This window comes from Squalius cephalus, assembly GCF_949319135.1.
Source record: "Squalius cephalus genome assembly, chromosome: 24".
NCBI lineage: Eukaryota > Metazoa > Chordata > Actinopteri > Cypriniformes > Leuciscidae > Squalius > Squalius cephalus.
Genome location: NC_137145.1, coordinates 12271036 through 12293793, shown reverse-complemented (window position 1 = coordinate 12293793; position 22758 = coordinate 12271036). Strand labels below are relative to the sequence as shown.

General features: G+C 39.2%; 1 protein-coding gene across 5 annotated transcripts in view; it reads right to left on the bottom strand.

Annotated features, from left to right (window-relative positions):
• The window catches only part of opcml (opioid binding protein/cell adhesion molecule-like), a 139149-nt gene that overhangs the window by 25543 nt on the left and 90848 nt on the right, over positions 1-22758 (bottom strand). For all 5 annotated transcript variants that reach the window (XM_079860414.1, XM_079860413.1, XM_079860412.1 and 2 more), the window contains 2 exons: positions 12140-12372; positions 991-1116 (listed from right to left, as the gene is read on the bottom strand). In XM_079860414.1, the coding sequence (XP_079716540.1) occupies positions 991-1116; positions 12140-12372 (359 nt within the window). The remainder of the gene's footprint in view (positions 1-990; positions 1117-12139; positions 12373-22758) is intronic.

Here is a 22758-nt window from a genome sequence, read left to right as displayed (position 1 = left end):
TTATTTTTTATTTAGATACTTAAATTTCAGTTTATCTTTGGGATTCTGTGATTGGAGAAGATCAACATTTAGCTATGTCAACAGAGCTGCTGAACAATCCAGAAAAATGAATATTCAAGTTTTTACTTCAGCTGTAAAAGTTGACAGAAAAGAGAAAGAAACATCCCTCACATCTTATTTCTTTCATTAGGCCTTACACATAAATGTCAACACAGATAACGTCTTATTCCTGCAAGCTGTCTGACATTAAATGACACCCCGTGCACAGACTTTTATATTGCTTTGTCTGCAAAGTGATTTTGCCGGCTGAATCTTTTCTTTTCTTGCCTGACACGCGTACAGCTATGGTTTCCATTATAACAGATGAATTAAAATGCAGCCAGTGTCCTGGAAGTCAGGTAGTGGAGGAAGACATGCATACACAGTAAACGTGAGGGATTTACTCAGCTGTTCTGAGACTGCTTGACATTATTTGATGTCAGATCCAAAACCCCTTCAAAAAATTGCCCTAGATTTATTTCCTTCAACTAAAATTTTACATGTTTCTAAATATCTAATTGAAAGGAAAGTATAAAGGTTGATGTGTGGAGCTGCAACCTACTGATGAATAGAAAATGAGATATTAACATAAAAACTTTTGCATACCAAAATTAGGTAATCTCTCTTAAGAAACAAGATATAATTCAGCCCTATGAATTCAGCCCACGACCATCTTCAATATAGAATCTTTTTTTAACCTTCATGTCATTACAAACTGTAATGTATGTCTTTCTTTCTTTATTCTGTGGAACACAAAAGGAGAAATAATAATTTGAATAGAAATTAAAAGTCCATGATGACAGAATGTTAGGTCAGCTATCCCTTTAAGAAATATATTTGCCAGGATGATTGCTATATTTTCTATAAACAGCACTGCAACATGAAGGAAGACTTCTGCAAATAAAATAAGCAAGATTAGTCTTTATGAGTTAATTTAAAGTCAAACATTACCTTTTGAAGTACGGAATTTCCACAAAATGGTGGGTTCAGGTCTTCCGATGGCCAGACACACAAGGCTTACATTACTGCCCTCGTTCACCGAAACATCTGTGGATATGTTTACAATCCTGGCAGGAACTGCAAAAAAACAACATATTGCAACATTGTAATCACACATTTGATAAAACTTCTGCAAAAAAACAATTGTGGCACTTAAGTGATTAATCATCAATGAGCAAAACAATCATGACACCCAGAGGATGTTTTCGATTTATTGTTGAAGTCACTTTGATCAGGAGTGTATTTTTCACTATTGAGTTCTATGGGGAGGATTTAATAGATGTGTAAGGCTGAACTGTGTTCACTTATGCAACTTTCAAGCAGCAGATGCAAGTTACATCTACATTTTCTGTGTTCCCTAGAAAATTCTTATGCAAAAGTCTTGCAACAATATTCCAGGGCATGCTGTTATTCATATTTTATTGGGTTGTATGATTTTACAAAGAAAAACAAACAAAATACAAGCAGTGTATAAAGCAACAGAAATACAAGCAATAATGCAACATAAGCTAGCAGGGAAAAAGTTAACCACCGACTGTATACACTGACTGAGGTCAACTGGAAAATACCCGGTCGGCAGTCATGTACAGTGTTCTCAGCTTTATGCTCACCTATAGGCTGCATTTATTTGATCAAAAAAGTATTACATATATAATTTTTTTTCTCCAATCCATAGAGACTGGTGAATGATACAGTATATGATTTTAAGATTCTGGAATCCAGTGCCTGTTCTCTCCAACAATTCTGACAACATTTCAATTCGGTGGTTATCCTCTAACACTGTTACCCCAGCTTGAGTTTTGAAATCCTTCCCATTTTAGAACCATACAGTATTTTAATTGATTGTACATTTCTTACTTCATATTGTCAATCAAATGGTTCTTTAAACTCCGATAAATCTTCATTAGAACAACGCATTAGTGCCTCAGTATTACATGCCGTCGCTTGATTGACGTGATGAGATGAGCAGGTCATGCTCTGTTAAGGTAATGTTGTTTATAACTTGACTGAAACTGGAAGTGGTACCCAGACAGTCTGTCAGTTTCCTTGACTGTGTTCCATGTTTTAGTCTGAATAAACCAGCCAGCCAGTATTTCAGAGAGATATTATTTAGTTGGCGTCCTATCAGGCCTGCCTCACACGGGAGCGCCTGCTATCTATGTTTGCTGGAAAAGTAAATATTTTATGGAAAATTTTGTTTACTGAAGTTTTAGTGAAGCATCCACGCAGACACCAGACTTTTCTTAAGGGATGTCACACATGCACACACACACACACACACACACACACACGCGCACGCACGCACGCACGCACGCACACACACACGCACACACACGCAAGTACACCAACCATGCACATACACACTCCAATATGACTGAATAATTGACCTGCAAAAAAAACCTGGTCTGTGAGCACAACACATCTGCTAATACAGATACTGAGGTCAGAGACTTCCAGTAAGTTTCTGCAATTTTTCTGCTGATTTGCTCACATGACATTGAATATTTAGCATATTAATGGCAATGATTCAGACAAATGTGTAATGGAAAACATAAATTAATTGTGTTTTAAATAAATCCAGTTATCCACGTCAGCCACCAGTGTATGACAAAATTGTGTCTTATCTATCAAATCATAACAGCAGGAGGAAAGTCCTGATGGGACTAATTAATTTTTTACTGCAGAACAATCATTTTCTGCCTGTAATAAAATTGAAAATACTTCAAAAAAACAAGTTTCGTGAGTTACTACAGCTTTGGTGAGTTTGTGTGTGTGTGACACAAGGTCGAAGGATCAAAACTGGCAAAAATAAATCATCATTCAAAAGCAAATGTGTGTATGTGCATGTCTGAATATACAGTATTTGTCTGCATTTTCTATACATATTCTATACAACAATATATACAATATAGAATACAATATACAGTGTTGAAACTGTAAAATAAAAAAAACTGTACAAAAAAGTATATATATATATATATATATATATATATATATATATATATATATATATATATATATATATATATATATATATATATACACACACACACAAACACATACGTATTGGTTATCAAGTTTTTTTATCTCAGGGTGACAGCATTAAGCATATTGATAAACTACAACTTCACTAAATAATTGTAAAAAAAAAACAAAAAAAACATTTCAGTTACATTTCCGACGCACACTTTTGAGGTGTTTTGCCAATCACAACGCACTGGGTCAGCTGGCCAATCAGAGCACTCTGAGCTTTTCAGAAGGAGGGGCTTTGTAGAAATCATCGTGTTTCAGACAGACTGGGAATAGAGGAGTTGCAATAATGTACAGTATGTGAAAAAAAATATATATATATTTTCACACTTAAAGGGGTCATATGATGATATTCCAATAATCAAAATGATGTACTTTTAAAATATCATCATATGACCCCTTTAAGTTAAGAAAACATTAAATTACACATTTAAATACAATTCTCTGCTTGGATATTACAGTAGTAAAAAGCAAACAGGGATTAGTTTAGATTTAAAGGAACAGCCACTGAAAAGTTAAACCCCAACACTGCTATGCACATGTTTGTACATATAATGAGGGGTAAACACAATGACCATACCTCTGCAATATTCCAGAGACCATAATCACAGTAAAAGATGTGCAAGAAAGCCCTCCGCTTCTCTCTGGTGAATATTTCATCCTGTGATGAGCACTTTCTTTGAGTCACTACTTTTCACCATCCCACATTCCTTGTGTTCTCACCACTTCCCTCCCTTACATCAAGGTATTGTTTCATCCCTGTATCTCAATCTATAATGGATGGCTTCGGCTCTCTAACCATGAATCCCAAATTCAGGCCACTGTTCCAAACAGGCCAGTTTGAGCTTCTCAAAAATGAGAGAGGACAGAGTTCTGAGCATGAACAAGAAAAAGACTATGCTAACATTTTCCAAACAGACAAACAAGTGGAGTTATATAACTCAAGTTACCTCTCCCCATGACTGTGTGTGTTTGTGGTAAACTGTTGAAAATCAATCCATCACTTCTCTGCCAACTGACAAGGCTCAACCATCCCTCAAGTTCATGATGGAGTATCTTATACTGTCCAAATTCCCTCCATCTCTGAGCAATACCTGTATTTATAATTGGACATGCATTGGACTAAAATAACTGCAAAAGGCCGGAAACCCACAGAAATCAGTGGGAGAAAAACTAATTCTTAAGCTGCCTCTGGTGATATAGCTGCCGCTAATGTTCCACGCGGGCAAATTGCACTGGCTTCGGCTCTACATTTATATTCTCATAACCCTACTGAATCTTTCCAATGGCTCATTACTGCTCTTTAAAATGAGAAAAAGAGCTGCCTCCTGATGCAACGCTGAAAACTAAAGCATATATAAAACTGCAACAAAGGACTAGATAAGCAGCAGCCTTCAAAATATTGTTACAAATACATTTTTGTAGTAAGCTTATGAAAGACAAAAATGCATAACACAATAATTCCATAGTTTGAGTTTTGCATTAAAATAAAATAAAATAAAAATAATGTTATCTTCCAATTAGGGGTGTAACGATACCCTCATGACACGAATCGATACACATCACAATATTGAACTCACGGTACGATATTATTGCGATACTCCAAGACATTTGGTAAAAGGTTGACAAAAAATGTACAGTTGATTAAAATGCTAAATTTGGTACATTGTGGGTGTAAATGAATAGGCTTGGACTTGGTGCTGATAGCCCAATTCACAGGACAATTATTGCATTATTATACATTATATTCAACATTATATATAAGAGTTTAATGTAGTACTGACCGTAAAACTCTGAAAACTTTAATTTTTTCCTCACACAGAAATGTTATTTTGGGTGAACTATACACAGTACATATTGTCACTATCCATGATACATATTATTGCATTTTTGTATTGCAATATATTGTGACACGCTATATTGTTACACCCCTACTTCCAATAAGTCTTTCTGAAAGTGAAAGATTATCAAAGTAAGGAAATGTCACTAGAAGTCATATTTGTTTAATTCAATTCTTTATTATTGTGTTTTTTAAAGTAAGCACGGTAACACTTGACAATGAGCAATTCCTTTGTTATAGTATTTATTAATCTTTGTCAACGTCAAATGTTCATAGTTCATGTTAGCTAAGGTCTAATAAATAATGTTAAAAGACACAACTTTTGATTTTGATAATGTAATAATGTTTTAGTAAATGTTGAAATGAACATAAAAGCTTCACTGTTAGTTCATGTAGTTAACTGATGATAGCAGATGTATCATTATTGTAAAGTGTTACCAAATAAGCAAACTATAGAAACTTCAAAATATATTTTGCAGCTGCTAATAAGTCTCTATAATGAAGGCCAGTTAAAAGCAATATGACAAAAAAGTTTTTGCCACTGACACAGAGCAGTCAACCAAGATGCTTGTGTTTTCCTTTGAGATCTCTTAAAGGATAAAGACTGGCAGCAATCAATTTCAATATAGCTTCCTATTCTGAAATGACAAAGCCTATATCCTTGGAGAATTCATTGGTCAAAAAGGTGTCAATCATCAAATTGAAAAATGTATTGGAATCGTTTTTTCATCCGTCACTATGGAGTGACAGCGTCAATCATTGTAGACTATGCTGTAAAACTACAGCGATGAAAATACCACCAAAAGCCTACAGTACGTCTCAATGTCTAAAAGATTGCAATGTCAAGTCACTGATGCCTGTGGGTTTTACATATTGTCAGGAATGTTTCAGAGCATTTAGCATATCATTCACCTTGTTCTTATGCATGAGAAAAGCTTTTAATAGATCTCTGAGGAAAAGGCAAGACAGCCAGAGAAACCTGTAATTTTATTTAAAAAAAAAATCTAAATGTCTTTTAAATGCTCCATTAGAAAGTCCATAAAGAAAGAAAACTGTAAATCACATTTAGACCAATGTGCATTACATATTATATGACTACCCTTGTCTGCCTGCATGGATTTATTTATTATTTTTAATATTGGTGGTTTGTTCTTAGCTCAATGGGGAAATCAAACAACTAGGGTGTTTTCATATAACACATGCTGAGTGAACATTATGGTGTGTTTTGTGCAGTGATTGCCTCTTCACTCCTTTCTAATAACAATACTAATGAGTCGCATTGTGCCATCAGAGCAAGCTACAGGTCTCTCGCTTCTGAAGAGAGCAGCTCGTTTAGCCGCTTTCAGTTATTACAGTTGTGGAGAAAAGCAATCACAGCACTGCAATCCCATCTCTATCACATCTGACTGGCACTGCTGTGGCTGAAACAGCTCAAACACTCACAATGACACTGTTTCGAGGTTGATAAAAAGCAGTACCAACTGTGCCTCATTATCGACAGTTATTCATTAGACTGGTGTTTTGTTATTGGGATAGAGTCTGGTTCATTTTGGATGGATGGATGATGGATGGATGGATGGATGGATAGATCTAGACCATTAATTCTCTGGTGGCTAATATTTAGAGATGTTTGAATGTTTAAACATGCAGATGCAGATTCTAATACCAAGCCTCAACAGTACTATTTTAGCTATAAAACAGCGGAACATTTCTTAATGTGGTATGCTTCCTGCCTCATGTGTCCAAACTCCCACAGTCTCCCACAAAACCTGTATTTTCACTTGTATATTCAAACTCGCAGAGGGTTAAAATAACTGAAGCAGAAGGCAGGGCACCCACAGAACTCAGTGGGTGAATAGCAGATCCCTGCACTGCCTCTGGTGATTTAGCTGCTGCTAATGTGTCACCCTGGCAAATTGCACTGGTTTTGTCCTCCCATTTATATTCTCATAACCGTACTGAATCTTTCCAATGGCTCATTACTGCTTTAAAATGAGGCAAAGAGCTACTCCTCAATCCAGTAACAAGAGGCGAAGCTTATTACACAAATGTGCAGTGAATTGAGAGGCCGTCTTATCCTTCTCCCCATGGAAGGAGAAAGTTCGAGACTAATCTAAAACAGAGACACATCATTACACTTGAGCAAACGAAAGACGATAATCCTGCTTGTTGTTTGCGCGGCCATCTAATTAAATTGCCATGCTTTTGCCCTGTGATACTTAAGTCTTTATGACATCCTGCTCATCAGGTAATACATGTTGAACGATTTTAATGAAATGGTGCAACAAAGCTGCTTTGATTTGGATGAACATTTAAGAGCTCCAAAACCTAGTGAGCTCCCTGCCTATCTAGAGAGCATCCTAAATCAATTCAAGTCAAGCCAACTTATGTTTTATAGCACTATATGCAACAAAAATCATAACAGCTTCGCAATATTAACAGAATCAATGATGCAAACTTCATCAAATATGAGAGTGATTCAAATTCTGCTGTAAAGCAGCTGTAGCAAGACAATAGTGTCATTATTCAGCTCAGTTCAGTTCAGTGTTGATTCAATTCAGTTCAATAATTGTGTAAATGAAACCAGTTCAATTCAGCAATAAGCAGCTCTACTGAAGACGGCAATGTCAGAACCTCATAAGCGACACAAATAGCGCTAACGAAAACTAACTAGGTTTTGGAAAGCAGCTAAGGTGTTCTTCACAAAACACCACATTTGTTTTGTTTCCTGCTCCACCTCAAATAACTGTAAACTCCAATGCAAGCTAAACTTCTGATGATCCTCTTCGCCTCCTGCGAAGACCTCCAGCTAATAGAACATATGGAGTGTGATCATCACCTTTGATGCACTACCAGCTCTGAGCCATATTCATCCTTCACCTTTTCCCACTTGAGTCGCACTTTGCTTCTTATCCTCACCGTTTCTTCGCTTGCTAACAGTCTTGGACTTCCCGCATGGCCTACATATGCCTCTGCTTACCTGCACAGGCATCTCATCCTCTACCTTTGGCTTGCACACTGAGGAAGGTGAAAGACGGTATTTTTTTATTTTTTTATCTGCTTTAGAAAAATCTGTATTCAATAAAAAAATAAATAAAAATAATTATGAATACATAAACAAATACACTATTTAAATCTAAACAAAATTATTGTAAATAAATAAATAATAAAAATGTGTTAAATGCAACTAACCATTTAATTGCCCATTATTAGAATAATAAACAGACTTATTAACTTTTAAAAGGGCACTTTTAACTTTTATGGCTGATGTTTATCTTTGTATGTTGAATCAATCTTTAATTAATTAGCAGGGTTCCTATACATTTTCCATTTCCAAATTCCATTCGTTTCCAGGCTCAAATTTCACACAAGATCACAAAACTTTTGCCATGAAATCACTCTGCTTGCATGACACATTTATTTTTAGAGATTCTTAATTTTATATTTTAGAAAACTAATTTCTATTTTCTTTTTCCATACTTTTCCAAACAGCATAGGAATCCTGAATTTGTTACTTGGTAGAAACTAGCCAAATTAATAAATGCCTACATTCTCAAAAAACACTGAAAAAAAATCCAACAAGTATATAGTAAATATATATTGAAGGATAAGTAAGGAAGCCTATGTGTCGACCACAATCTTTTTTTTAAATGGGTTGTGTGACTTATTGTCTGCAGAGAGTTTTTCACTGTAAAATCAACAAAAAATATTAATATCAAATTATATTAAATATTTTGGTAACACTTTACAAAAAGGTTTCATTAGTTAATGTATGAACTAACATGAACTAACCATGAGCAATACATTTGTTACTGCATTTGTTAATCTTTGTTAACTTTAGTTAAACATCTAATAAAGGTTCTAATTGTGTTCATTGTTTGTTCATGTTAATTCACAGTGCATTAACTAATGTTAACAAATACAACTTTTGATTTTAATAATGTATTAGTAAATGCTGAAATTAACATTAACAAAGATTAATAAATACTGTAGAAGTGCAGTTCATTATTAGTTCATGTAAATAATGTAGTTAACTAATGAAACCTTTTTGTAAAGTGTTACCAATATTAAATGTGGAAAAGTAAATATGAATAAATTACAATAAAAATCCCCATGTTTCATTTTAAGCACATTTTTGTTTTATTCTGTATGAAAAATAAAATGAAAAAAAAATAAAATAATAATCTGTATTGGGCTGCCATTTGATGCCCAATCAATCCTGGAGAAAAAACAGGTGAGAACTAACAAATGTATACCATGTTCTGTTTATCAAAATCATCTTCAAGCAGATGGAGAAACATCTTGAAAACTGGGATTGGCAGGTGAAAAAAAAAAAAATTATAATAATCTTTGCAAGAATCTGAAACACTTCTCTCATTAGTTTAGATGGTAATTTGTAGTGAGGATTCATAATTTCATCTGGCATCAAAGCATCACTCAAATGTGTTTGCTCAAGTGTGTGCTTTTGTGTTTGTCTGAACAAATCCTCTGTGCAATGACGTCTTGGGAGTCGTCTCACTGTTTCTTTGTTTCTGTACTTGTTGTCATTGTTATTCGGGAAAAAAAGCAAAGAGGTTTTGTTGGGACAATAGTTCTCCATTTAAAATCATCAACATCGTCGTGACCTTGGTTGCTCTAAAACGTTTCTCTTTCAAGAATCAGGAGATGGCCTTTAGTCATATTCTGCATATAGGCCACCCTTATAACACTGTTCTATGAAACACAAATATGCAACAATGAAATCATTCATTTTGAGCTAGCCGGTACAATTATGATTACCTGGGTTCTAAAACAAAGCATATACTGTTTTTAATGATCATTAGAGGACACTGGTGAAGAAGTGATAGACCAAACACTGGAGATATTATTCAATGAGAATACAGGGCCAAATTGGCTGTGAGTGAGTTCATTTCAACAGCCCCATTCTAGCCAACTTCGGTCTACACACCACCTGTGTATGTCTGTTCTTTTGATGCTAGCTGAGAGAGACAAAACACAATTTCATGAGCTCATCCATTACAGATTGCACTACCCTGTGACCTTGAAACAAGCTAATGTGCTGTACCTACCACAAATATGCAAATCATGGACCCATGATCTCATATTAGTCTGCTTACCTTACCTTACCTTGGACATTTTGATATTAATTTAAAAGACACTTCAGTTGAGAGCAGGGTTTGGGTTAGAGTTACCTGAAATAAAATTACACTGAGCTGTATTTCTCGGTTCATAAACTAAAAATGTTGTATTTATCTTTTTGATTTTTCATGCACTGTGCTTCAGTAAACATACGCCTGAGAGATAAAAACAGATTTATTATATCACAAAAATATGTTGAAACTGAAGCTGGATATCATATTTAGTCATATGCCGTGCGATCGCGTTTCACCAAAAACAATGCTGATGGATATTTTGTCTCTGCTGAGTCGCAAATGTAGCAATAACTAAAATAGCTATTGCTTTTCATTTCAACAAACCTACATGCTATCAAAATGATTCTTCTCTTCAGAAGTGTTACTTTAAAGTGAATCTACAAATCTACAAACAAGTTAGATAGTTTGCTGCCAGCTTTTTTTTTTCAGCAGCAATGTTCCGCTAAGTGCAAGTATAAAATAAGAATATTTTTTCCTTCCTAGACTATAATGACCTTCATTTGTCTTCTCCATGTAGTGGTTTTATAAGAATAATGCTTTGTGTACCTCAGAGAAGGAGCTCAGAGGAAAACCTCAGGTTTCAAATTGCGCTGGACGCTAACGCGTCGCATGTCTCCTCTCGCGTTTCATCTGATCGATGTATCCGATCAATACCGCAGAAGACGATGAGGCCATTTACAGAGACACATACCTCCAGCTGCAGTCATCAACCACATAAATAGATGTAGCGCTGATATGCTACAGGACGACAAATGCAAAATCGAATGGAACACTGTCCCGTTCGTGAAATGCTAATGAGTGACCTAAAACCGGAACGAGAGCAAGTGTGAAATATGCTAGGACACTTAAAAACAAGCACGCAGATGTCAAGCGAGATATGTGAGAACGCTACCGTAGGCGTTCTTTGATTTTTTAGCAGAGATGAGGCAATAACAAGCTTCAGAGGCTAAGGGTTTAAGAGAAATAGAGCCACACTTGATGACAGGAATAGACAGGGCGCTACAGTTTGTGTAGGCAGACTTTAGCTGAGCGCGGCAAGATTTAACAAAGCTGAGACAAAGCATTACAGTAAAGACACACTGAGGCCCCATCTGTTCAGAAAGCTCTCAGATCCATTCTCAAGAACACTAGGCGGAAATTGTAGACCACTCAGCATGCAACTATAGGGTGTAAGGGAAAAGGAGCACTGCAAACAATTCAATATCTTAAGTGCACTTTTGAGTGCATCAACACAGACTCCAGCATGTTTATGTTGTGCCACGTAGATGCAGAGTGTTGAACTGCACGATAAAACAAGGAAGGCGAATGATTGATTCATTAAAACTGGGATAAAGACTTAATAATCAATTGAATTGCAGGTTAAGCGGGAACTGAACAGGCGAGTCAAACTCCAATTTACGCTTTGTTTCTAATCAGGAAAAAAAATAAGCTATTTTTTCAGTTATTTAAGCCTGCAGTGATTAGTGTCAGGGCAAAGTACAAAAGGTTAATGAGCATTTGATAAGGCGCCATTTTATTAACCAAAACAATTTTTTCCCTCGCTGAAACATAGAAAATCTGACACTTTTTCTGACTCCACAGATGGTCTGAGAAACGTGATAAAAATGGTGTTTGCCACATTTCAGAATTGTGTACCCCAAGCCGGGATAGATTTGGCCATATGCGACATTAATCATTTTTTTGCTTACAGATATGAAGGCAATCGCCTGCACTGTAAATCCTGACAAAGGTTTGAGCATTGACACTTGATTTAGTGAGGAGAAAACAAAGCATCTGCTCTATTTTTCTGTTGCTCTCTGGGCTGCACGTCTTCAATCAATATCCATCAACGATTTTGAAATTACACCCAGATTAAACCCCAATTTCATCACCAGGAGTCACATCTGCTGAGTTTCATTTAATTACATCAGCCTAGAAAAGGAGAATCAAAGTTGTTTGTCAACCGTTATTTACACACACCGAAATGTCCACAAAATCCCAAACCAAAGCTAGTTTTTGACAAGGTTTCCTCATCCACCCATCATGTGATGTAAAGATTTCACTTTATAAGACATGAAAAAATCCTCTAAAGATTTACCTTGTACAATGAGGTGCACTTTTGTCGATTCTGGTTTCTTGTTCGTAAGGATAGAACATACGTACGGTCCCTCGTCGTATAAGTTCACGTTTTGGATTTTTATACTGTATTCAGTGACTGCTGTGCTTAGTAGGACCACCCGGGGGTCCAACGACCATTTTTCATTCCCTGTGAAGAGTATAGTGGTTCGGTTGAGCCATGCCACCCGTGATACTTTGTTGTCAACACTGCATCTGTTGAACGACACAAACAGAAGAAGAAAAACATGATTATTTGCTGTACGTTACATTTAAAAAATAAGATCCTCAGTCGTACACAAGAAGGCATCATTACGCAATTTAACAACTCAGTTTGAAATGGTTCAGATATATTTTGAGGAACTATAATGAAAGTCAAAGTGTTATAGTTTAAATGAAGAAGTCATATTGGGACAGCATGTTCAATTATGTGCTACACTTTCTTAACGTCTTTTTAACAGTAGGAAAAGGTCAAACTGACTTCCGTTTGAAGAAAAAGCTAAGAAAACAATTATTTATATTCTAGACGCAACCCTGGAGTCCAAACTTCAATTCAAAGACTTTACTGGAGAATATCATAATGCCCATAATATCACTTCTGCGTCCTTCCTTAGAATGCAAAAGAAACAACATGTGACAAGGCAACAGGTAATATAAAAATATACATCTGTCCTTTTTCTCTCCTTTTCTATTACATATCTTGAAAACCAGTAGGAAAATGACAATAGCTTTTCATCTTATCCATTTCAAATAGCCGTGAGAAAAAATTAGAGCAATTCTGGGCAATAGCCACCTTTCAGTTAAGAAGAATCTGGATATGACACTACATTTGTCTCCTTCACAGGAAAGGACATTTCTTAAAACTGCAGAAAAAGACCTAGAGGCGTTCACTATACTTTTATTTTTACCCTTTTCTAAACTTTTGAGTGACGGCTCTAAAGGTTAGGACTAATTGAAAGTCAGAGCTACATATTAAAAAACGGAGGCCATAATCGCATGCACAGAAATGTACTTTCTCAAAAGAAACACACTGTTTTCATGGTTTTATTTGTCATTTGCTATCTGACATTTGGTTTATTTGTCAATAGTTATTTGATATAGACCTAACAATGGCACAAAATGTGCTGTGTTGACATGGTTTTCATCAATGACATCAATTTTCAAAACACCATTGCCAAACCGTTCACGTCAGCATGCCAAAACACTGCAGTAATTCATATTAGTCTTTAAGAGGGCTTCACGCTCAAGGTCAAAATCAGTAAATGGATTATCAGACCCTTTACTGGTGATTTTTCCGGCTCTGAAAATTAGTCAACAAGAGAGCGCTCTTTTGGCAAATCTGGAGGGCAACAACTGCAAGTGTGAAGTGAATGCTTTCTCAGGATATTCTTCAAAGGGAAAAGCTCATTCAGACTCTGTTAATCTATGCAGAGTGCTGGAGCGCAAGAGAGCTTGCAGAGGATTTGAACCATTGAAAACCACAAGATTAAGCTCCGGTCTATAATCATGCATGCTCTGCAGTTTTTGCTTGGGAATCACTGTGTACATTCAAACAATAGAATGGATTTTTTTAAAAGTTTCGGTCTAAAAATAACCCCACAGTCGCTCTATGCTTGGCCTTAACACCTTAAAAGTGATGCAAAATCTGCTGTTCATATTTTAACGTCTTGGTGCTGTGGGCCTAATTTCCCTCAAATGAATGCTTGCTTTCCCCTCCATACCAAAAAATTCTTATAACTACCAGAAAAACGTCCCGCAAAATGTTATTACGCACATTAATTCTGTATGCAGCACCCTCCATCTTCCAAAACCGCAATGTTCATCATGTCCCAATATGTGTCTAGTAGATAAGTGTATGGATTTATACCCTTATTCGGGCTGAAAGCGACAAACTTAGCCTGAAACACCAATATAATGACATTAGCATGATGGAGGCTGCGGCAAAAGTTAATTTTCTGTTCAAAAGTTACATTTTAAGTGGCTTATTGGTGAAAGCCTTGCACTGTGAATAGGAAGGTCATGGTTCCAATCCCACCGTGGGCACCTTCTCTGGCCGTTCTGAGCAGGACGGTTCACACCTCATCTGCTCCAGGGGTGCTGTGGGACAGATGATTGCGTGCTCTGAATTTCTGCATCTGCCTGTGACAGATTAGATTAGCAATATGCAAGATAACGACTTTGCATAGTGGCTGGTTGAACGGGTGCAAAGTCCTACAAAATAAGGCAAAAAAGTTGCAGTTATTTTAATACAAACTTAGCTCGAGTGTTGGAGGTGATTATACATTTCTAAAACAATTAGGTCCAGGACTTGATTTGAATCTTCAAATAAACAAATATTTATGTTTATGCAATAGCAGGTCAAACAGAACACTGCAATGGCATCACGCAGTATATGCTTCACATCAAACAGCATGCATACATTTATAACGATTCATTTCAAACAACCGCCGCACACATTTACATATGCATATCAACCAATGGATCCATTATAAATGCAATATGCTAAAAAGACCACCCTCACTGTGCTCGATTTGACTGTCACTTAAATTTAAGGCTGAGGGAAAAGCATATAGATTTTTCCACTCAGTGCTAAAAAGTAAGAGGTGTTTCTTGGAAGGCAGAGCCTCCATTATCCAGCATTGACACGGTGAGATCAGGCCTCATTCAGTGAACTAATGACTCTGTCACACCAGTCCCTTGCACTTCAGCCTAATGGACTGTCAGCCACATTGGTGCGAGATCGTTTATATGAAGAAATATCTTCTCAACTCAAGCATGTTCTAAAATACATAGATTGATTACTAATATTTTCCACAACAGTCTTATTCAGAGAGAAAAAAGCTATGTTGTCTGAATAAAGCTTATTTTTTAGTTTGTGTTGGAGATTTATGTATTCTTTAAAAATAAAAAAAATTGACTTGCAGACTTATGATGCGTCACATGGATAGATAAAAAAAAAAAATCTGACTGGTCCAATGTTTCTTGGCAATACAAAAAAACAATAACATAGTAGTATATAAATTGTGCAAATACATATGTAACATTAAACAACATTCCATGTGAGTGTACCTGATTTTAAATATTTAGCTACATATTTAGGTACTTCATTTCTGTATTTTAATGAGGAAAAAAAATACTGAGTGCACCTTTATATTAAGGTTTTCTGAAACCTTTCTGTTTAAAACCATCTGACAGACACTTAATTACCGGATTTACATATATTCTAAATCCTAAACATTGTAAAAACATCTGTTAAATGTCATTCTAACATTCATTATTATTCCAGATGAAAATTCACAGGATCCTGCCTCTTAGTTTGAATTCCCAGCCTGGCCAGACTGGTATGTTTTGCTGGTTTTAGAGGGGAAACCAAGTTAGATGACTAGCTAAACTAGCTGAGCACCAAATCAGAAATCAGACAGGGAAATCATCTTGGCCAGGGGTAGGCAAGTTTGGACCTAGAGAGCCGCTGTCCTGCAGAGTTTGGCTCCAACCCTGGAAAAAAAAACTCACCTGCCTAAAGCCTTATGCTACGTCCCAATTCGCCGACTTATACTACGCCCTAAAAGTATGTACTCTTTTTGTGAAGAAAAAGTACATACTTTTGAGTGTGTAGCAAAACAGTAGGAAAGCTTTGGGACATACTACTTCGTCATCTTTAACGGACAGCTCTGTAGCTTAGTTACGTGCATCCTGTAACCGTAAACTACCCTGTCAATCACCTTTTTAATCAATTAAAATCCTCCACATTCAATCTATTTTAATTTCTTACCGTTTCGGAGAGAAATGTTGTAGCACGTTGATAAGCCAGTTGTTGGTATTTCATGCAGATACTCTCCTCATGTGTTTGCAATTTGAATATAATGATGCATTTAAAAGTTAATGGCTAAACTTATCTTTACAAAAGTTCACAGTGCAGCTGCAGATGAAATATAATGTGGACAACATTGAATAAATACATTTTCAGGTTAGATACTAATAATTAATCACTCAAACCTTTATCTAAACCTTTGTAGATAACCGCTGTACTCACACACCCGTCGCCCGTCGCCGGGGGGGGGGTCTGGGTTAGGGCATTGGGGGGCTGTTTCCACACCGAATTAAAAAAAAAAGGTTTTTTTTTTCTCAGAATTGCGTATTGCGATATAAACTCACAATGCAAGTTATAAAGTCAGAGTTGCGTGATATACAGTCACAATTGCATGTTATAAATTCAGAATTGTGGGATAAACTCGCAGTTGTAAGATAAAAAGTCGCAATTATCTTTTTTTTCGTGGCGGAAACAAGCTTCCATATGCTTCTGATTGCTTTTAGAGGGAAAAGATGTCCATAAATGCTGGTCTACGATCAGTTTTCTCCGCAATAAAAGAATATTGGCGAAACTTCGGTGTTTTGAGTGGTGAGTGGATTCTGAGTTCTACACACGCACAAATTCTCTTGTTATAAAAAGCAGTTATGTAAATAAGACATTTACTGTGCATCAGCTTCACTGATTATAATGGAACTTTGTGAGATCACGATGAAGTTGTATAACTGCTTTTTAATGATAATAAAAAAAGCTTTCTGCCATGCTAAATACTGTATGGATTGTAAATCCATGTTTTTAAAGGGGAAGTGCATATCCTCATGGTGTTGGTTCACCCCCCGTCTATGATCAGAAAATGTATTGGTTTTGGTGTTGTTTAATAATAGAACTTGGTCTATTTCAGTCATATTAGGCTAAATACGGGATGTTATTGTTTTGGTTAATGTGTGTTCCCTATCAGTCGGTCACTCTTGGCGTACGTCGTGACCGACGAATAGGAATCTTGCTAGAGAGGCCAATCTACCTCGAGTGAAACTAAACGAGCCATTGCACATTGGCGTGCAATCATTTGCATCAGCTGTTCAGCCACTCAGCGTGGGTATATAATAAGCAGAAGGTGCGATTGCACTTCAGCTTTTTGCTTCGGAGCCGAGTGTTTCGATGCTGTTTAATCTACTGAGTGATCAAACAACAAGCAAGCTCTTCAGGGGGATCTCTTATGTCTGATGCGGGCGATACAGCGCGGCAGCGGGGTCGACATTCTTTCTACATCTCTTTTGTTTTTTGTTTTTGTGTTACCGAGCAAAACAAAAAGGCTGTTTTCACAGCTGGTAACGGTGCGCCAAGAGCGCTGAATAGCCGTTCTTACGGCTGGTAAGACCGCCGTGAAGAGAGACAGCGCACGACATGTTGCACATTTCCTGTCTGTGTTCGCTGTGACCATTCCCCTGTGTGCTTCAGTCACAAGGAGAGCATTCCCCTGAAAGAGCTTACATGGGTGTGAGTTGCGTCTTTCTAAAGATGACATTTAACCCGTGTGTTTCTGGATGCGGTCGTTTCCTGTCCTCACTGACGGCCACGATCACTGTCTCGCACGCCTGGGAAACATGTGAGACTGTGTTCGTGGGTGGTTCATGTTTTTGCATGAGAACATGACCACGTCGGCACACCGGTTGACTCTTCTTTCTCCGGAAAGCTTGAGTCCCCTCTGTTGTTGGGCAGCTGCTGCTTGTGTGTAAAAGCACAGCTGCAGGTCTGCTCGACACTCTGGGAGACCGTAGAGATCAGCGAGAGCTTCCGCTGGGCAAAACCCGACGGGACTTGCTCCTCAGTGTGTCGTGTGACGTCGAGCTGCCGGGCTGCAGAGCGGGTTATAACGGCAACCCAGTGCTCACTCTGCGCTCTAGGTGCGCAGTCCTCTTGTCTATTCTCCGTTGTAGTGCCCTCCCTAGTGGCTACCAGGAGAGGTCTACTTCAGTAGAATAGCTTGGGTGATCTGAGAGCTGAGGGCTTCTCCTTCGGGGAACCAACCCCCTAGGGCCCCTCCCTCTCTAGCGCATCACAAGCTGTGCAGCTTCTGGATGAGATTGCTGGTCCTTAAAAAAAAGGGGGGGAACCTAGCGTTTCATTCAGGGCTCCAACTGAGGGCGGATGTCGATTACTTAATCGGAGAAAGGGGCTGTTTCGTTATGGAAATGAGGGTGATGCAGAGTTCCCACTGTAATAGTGTGTGTGCTTATGCTGAATTAGATTCTGCAGCCATGACAGCCATGCTGACATCCATGAGCTGACAGCCATGCTTTAGCGGGTCTTTCTCGGATGTGCAGTGAAAACTTAGCAATATGGAGCTATATTGGTGCCAAAATATGGAACGCCAAAAGTGCTAAATTCTGCATAAAAGTTTTCACCTCTCTCACTACCCGCGATGGTGGGGTGGCTGTGCCTCTGGCAGGCCACCTCTGCCCTGCATGCGAGGCCAAGGCACTCTTATTGCACGAGGACTGACACCGCCCGCCTCAGCCGCTGTTTAAGTGGTCGGTTAAACAATCACCCCTGAGATGGGTGACCCGGAGATGGGTGGAGCTGCTCTCTCCCGGTGGAGGGCCGGGAAACAAATCTTTTGAGTCAAACTTCTGTTCCACCACTGGAGTTACAGTGGTACCCAAATAAAAAAAAATAAAAAAAAGAGCAGTTCCTCTATCCCTGGGTCTGAAGAGGGCCCGGAGAGCAGTGGGAGGAGAGAATCCTCACCACTCTCATCCGCCTCTTCTATCGCCAGAGTGCAGTTCGAGAACGCATCCAAGCCACCTCCTGCCCCATGGAACCAAGTAAGTGTTGCACAGCACACTCAGACACCGCTACGGGCCGCCTCCCAGAGAGAGCCTCCCGAGCCACGTCCCTGTGTTCCATCTCGCTTCCCCACTGCGGGTATGCCTATGGTCCCTTTGGTACTGCTTGTACGGTCTCGGTGAGCCTGGTTAGCGTTCCCCAGTACGTCTCGCTGGCTCATTCGGACCATCGGGCTCGGATATGCGATTCAGTTCGCCCGCCATCCCCCCCAAGTTTCGGGCCATCCACTCCACTACAGTGAGAGCAGCCGATGCCCATGTCTTGCGGAGATTACAGTCCTACTGGCGAAGGACGCGATAGAGCGATATGTCCAGCCGATATGAGGTCAGAGTACTACAGTCCCTACTTCATTGTAAGAAAGGCAGTGGGTTACGACCGATCTTGGACCTGCGAGTCTTGAATCGGAGTCTCCACAAGCTACTGTTCAAAATGCTCACGCAGAAACGCATTTTCGAATGCATCCGTCCCCAAGATTGGTTTGCAGCGATCGACCTGAAGGATGCTTACTTTTATGTCTCAATTCTTCCTCAACACAGGATGTTCAAGGGTCGAGCATATCAGTACAAGGTCCTGCCCTTCGGGCTGTCCCTGTCTCCCCGTGTCTTCACAAAAGGAGGGGGCCCTTGTTCCCATGAGAGAACAGGGCATGCGCATCCTCAACTATATAGATGACTGGCTCATACTAGCACACTCTCGAGATTAGTTATGCGAACACAGGGACCTCGTGCTCAGGCACCTCAGCCAGTTGGGTCTTCAGGTCAACTAGGAAAAGAGCAAACTCGCCCCGTGCAGAGGATCTCTTTTCTCGGTTGGATTCGGTCGCACAGACAGCGTACCTCACAGAGGAACGCGCTCAGTCGGTGCTGAACTGTTTGAACACGTTCAAAGGCAGGACGGCGGTCCCACTGAAATTCTTTCAGAGGCTCCTGTGGCATATGGCAGCAGCAGCAGCGGTAACTCCGCTCGGGCTGCTCCATATGAGACCGCATCAGCACTGGCTTCACGGCCAAGGCCGTGATGGGTGTGGCATCACTGCACTCACCGGGTGAAAATCACACCGGCATGCCACTAGAGCTTCAGCCCGTGGTCAGACCTCTCGTTTCTGCGGGTAGGAGTGCCCTTGGAACATATCTCTGCGCCCAAGTAGCAGTGCTTCGCCTGTGCTTCCCCCTAATATAGTCCCAAGTCAATATCTGCCTAGGAATTCGCCTAGTGTTAATCTGCATCGCTATTTGTACTCGTTGTGAATACGCAGGCCACAAGAAAATTAGGTGGGGTTTTTTTTCTCCTTTTACTCAGGACATGCTAGCTGGCAACAAAGGATTCCATTCATTAAGCTAAGCTAAGCTAGTGCCGACCCTGTCAAACTAAAACAATTCATGCACTGAGACAAAAATGCATTTGCCCACCTATCAAAATGTAGGAAAGAAGATGAATAAGCCCTATTTAAAAAAACGGTGGAGTGTTCCTTTAACAGATATCTGTAGAGCTGCGGGCTGGGTGACACCTAACACATTCGCTACATTTTATAGCCTACGTGTAGAGCCGGTCTCCTCCCGTGTTCTCACCTTAAACGGGTAGAAGCACTGAGAGGCCCGGCTCTGTCGGCTTGCTGCACCTACTGTGCAACCTCCAACACCCTCGGTCTGCCAGGCCTTTATCCCTTGAATCCTTGAGAACCGGGTCTAGGCTGGGTTCCATATGTGTTACCCTACGGGGATCCCATATGTGTATCCTTCCACGGTTGCTCCTAATCGAAGCCTGTGTCTTTCCCTAGGGCTAAGTCACCCAGTATTCATATGCAGTACAACCTTCGGGCTAATCCATATGTATTTTTCCACATAACTCCTTCGAAAAATGTGGCTTACGCAGCGTTCCCCTTCCCATAGAAAGGGCATGCTTTCCCAGTGTTATCCAATAATCTCACTGTATGGGTTAGCACGGAACAACAGTGACAGATACACTCTGTGTAAGCCCTCTCCAATCATCCTTCCAGGCAAGAAGGGGTAGAGGCTTGCACAGGGCGCTGGATGGGGTGCAGCAGCTGTGGCGCTTTGGTAGGGATTCCTATTAATCGGTCACAACGTATGCTGAGAGCGACCGGCTGATAGGGAACGTCTCGGTTACGTATGTCACCCTCGTTCCCTGAAGGAGGGAACGGAGACGTATGTCCCATCGCCACATCTGCTGCGACCCGCCGGGACAGCCAGCTCATCGGCTCGGCTCCTCAGCAAAAAACTGAAGTGCAATCGCACTTTCTGCTCATTATATACCCACGCTGCATGGCTGAACAGCTGATGCAAATGATTGCACGCCAATGTGCATTGGCTCGTTTAGTTTCACTCTAAGTAGATTGGCCTCTCTAGCGAGATTCCTATTCGTCACCATGTACATCTCCGTTCCCTCCTTCAGGAAACGAGGGTTACCATACGTAACCGAGACGTTTCGTAGATCATAAAAAAGTGTACCAACTTACAACAACTAAAACCTAAAACCAAAAACCATCTTAGACCTTTTTTTGGTGCTTTAAAGATTAAATATATTCTAATAAATTGAAGAACTTGTTTCCAAAACGTGGTAAACGTCATTTAAAAAAAAAAAATAGTTCAGCAAAAATCAGTATTGTATCTGGTCGGTATTGAAAAGTACATTTTTAATTTTACGTAAAATGCGATTTCCGCCGTGTTATTCTGTCATGTTTTCTCCCTTTCTTTCTTTCTTTTTCTCCCTTTCTTTCTTTCTCCTTTCTCTGCAGAATGCAATACATCCGCTCAACCAATCACAGCGCACCATTCCACGCATTGTAAATAGTAACGGCGGCGCTTTGAATACACCCGACATCCTACTTTTCCTTCTACTTTGTACTTTGTGATCAACAAACAAACAAAAGAAATGAATAATTTTGACGGCACTGATGAACCTGTGGTGGTTTCTGTGGTGGGGAAGAAACGTAAGCCATCGAAATCCAATCATTTACGTGAGGAGATTAAGAAGATGAGGCACTCGGGAGGAGGAAAAATGCCGGCTGTAGCTTGTTCTCACACGACAGCATCAAACTTCTGTCACTCATGCTGACACATTGACCCCAGGGGATCTTTTGAAAAACTTTCAAATGTTTTAGTTAAAGTCAACTAAAACAGAGCAGGACCAAGCCATTTTACAGCTGATCGCCATCAAAAAAGTTCAGGAGGTATTTCCAAGTGATGGCTGATTGAATGTATTTTTAGTCCAGTGCCTGTATATAAGATTAGTATTGACCAAGTTCAGAGGCTGTCATATGTATATCAACTTACTTTGTTGTGTATTTTCAACAGTTAAAATATGAAAAATAACTTATATTGATTCAATGGATTAATTTCACTTTGAAAAAAAAGTGTCAAGAATTTATTGCATTTTGCGGAAAAAAGAATCAAAAAATCTATAAATCTTTGAAAATCAAAATCTGGATTTGAATTGTTTATGTTACTATAACCTAAAGATGCTGTGTGAAAGTTTGAAACAGAAAATAGTGGTTTTCATCTTGCCACTCTCTTTTACTCTTTACTCAAATTAATCAAAATGGATTTATCACGTTTTGGAACCAAACTCTTCAATTCTAGATCTAGTATTGTGGATTTAACACTCTTAACTCTCTTACTAAATCAAGAAAAAATTGATGGCCTTTATAGGGGTTAGACCGGTGACAAACATAGGGCACAACAATTTTTATTGCTTTGGCGATGAGAACAAGAGGCCATTTCATATAATGACACCTGCCATATTTTTCATATCGCTGCTATGCCTTTTTAAGATATGAGTAGGTCAGTGAGACTCTGTGCTGTGGGGATTCGGTGCTTGCAGATCATTGTCGGCAGACGGCCATGTGGTCTCAGGGTGAGATTAATGACAGGCAGGCTTTATGTGATGGGAGACTGATGAAGGCCATTACACCAGGGGCAATGAATGGT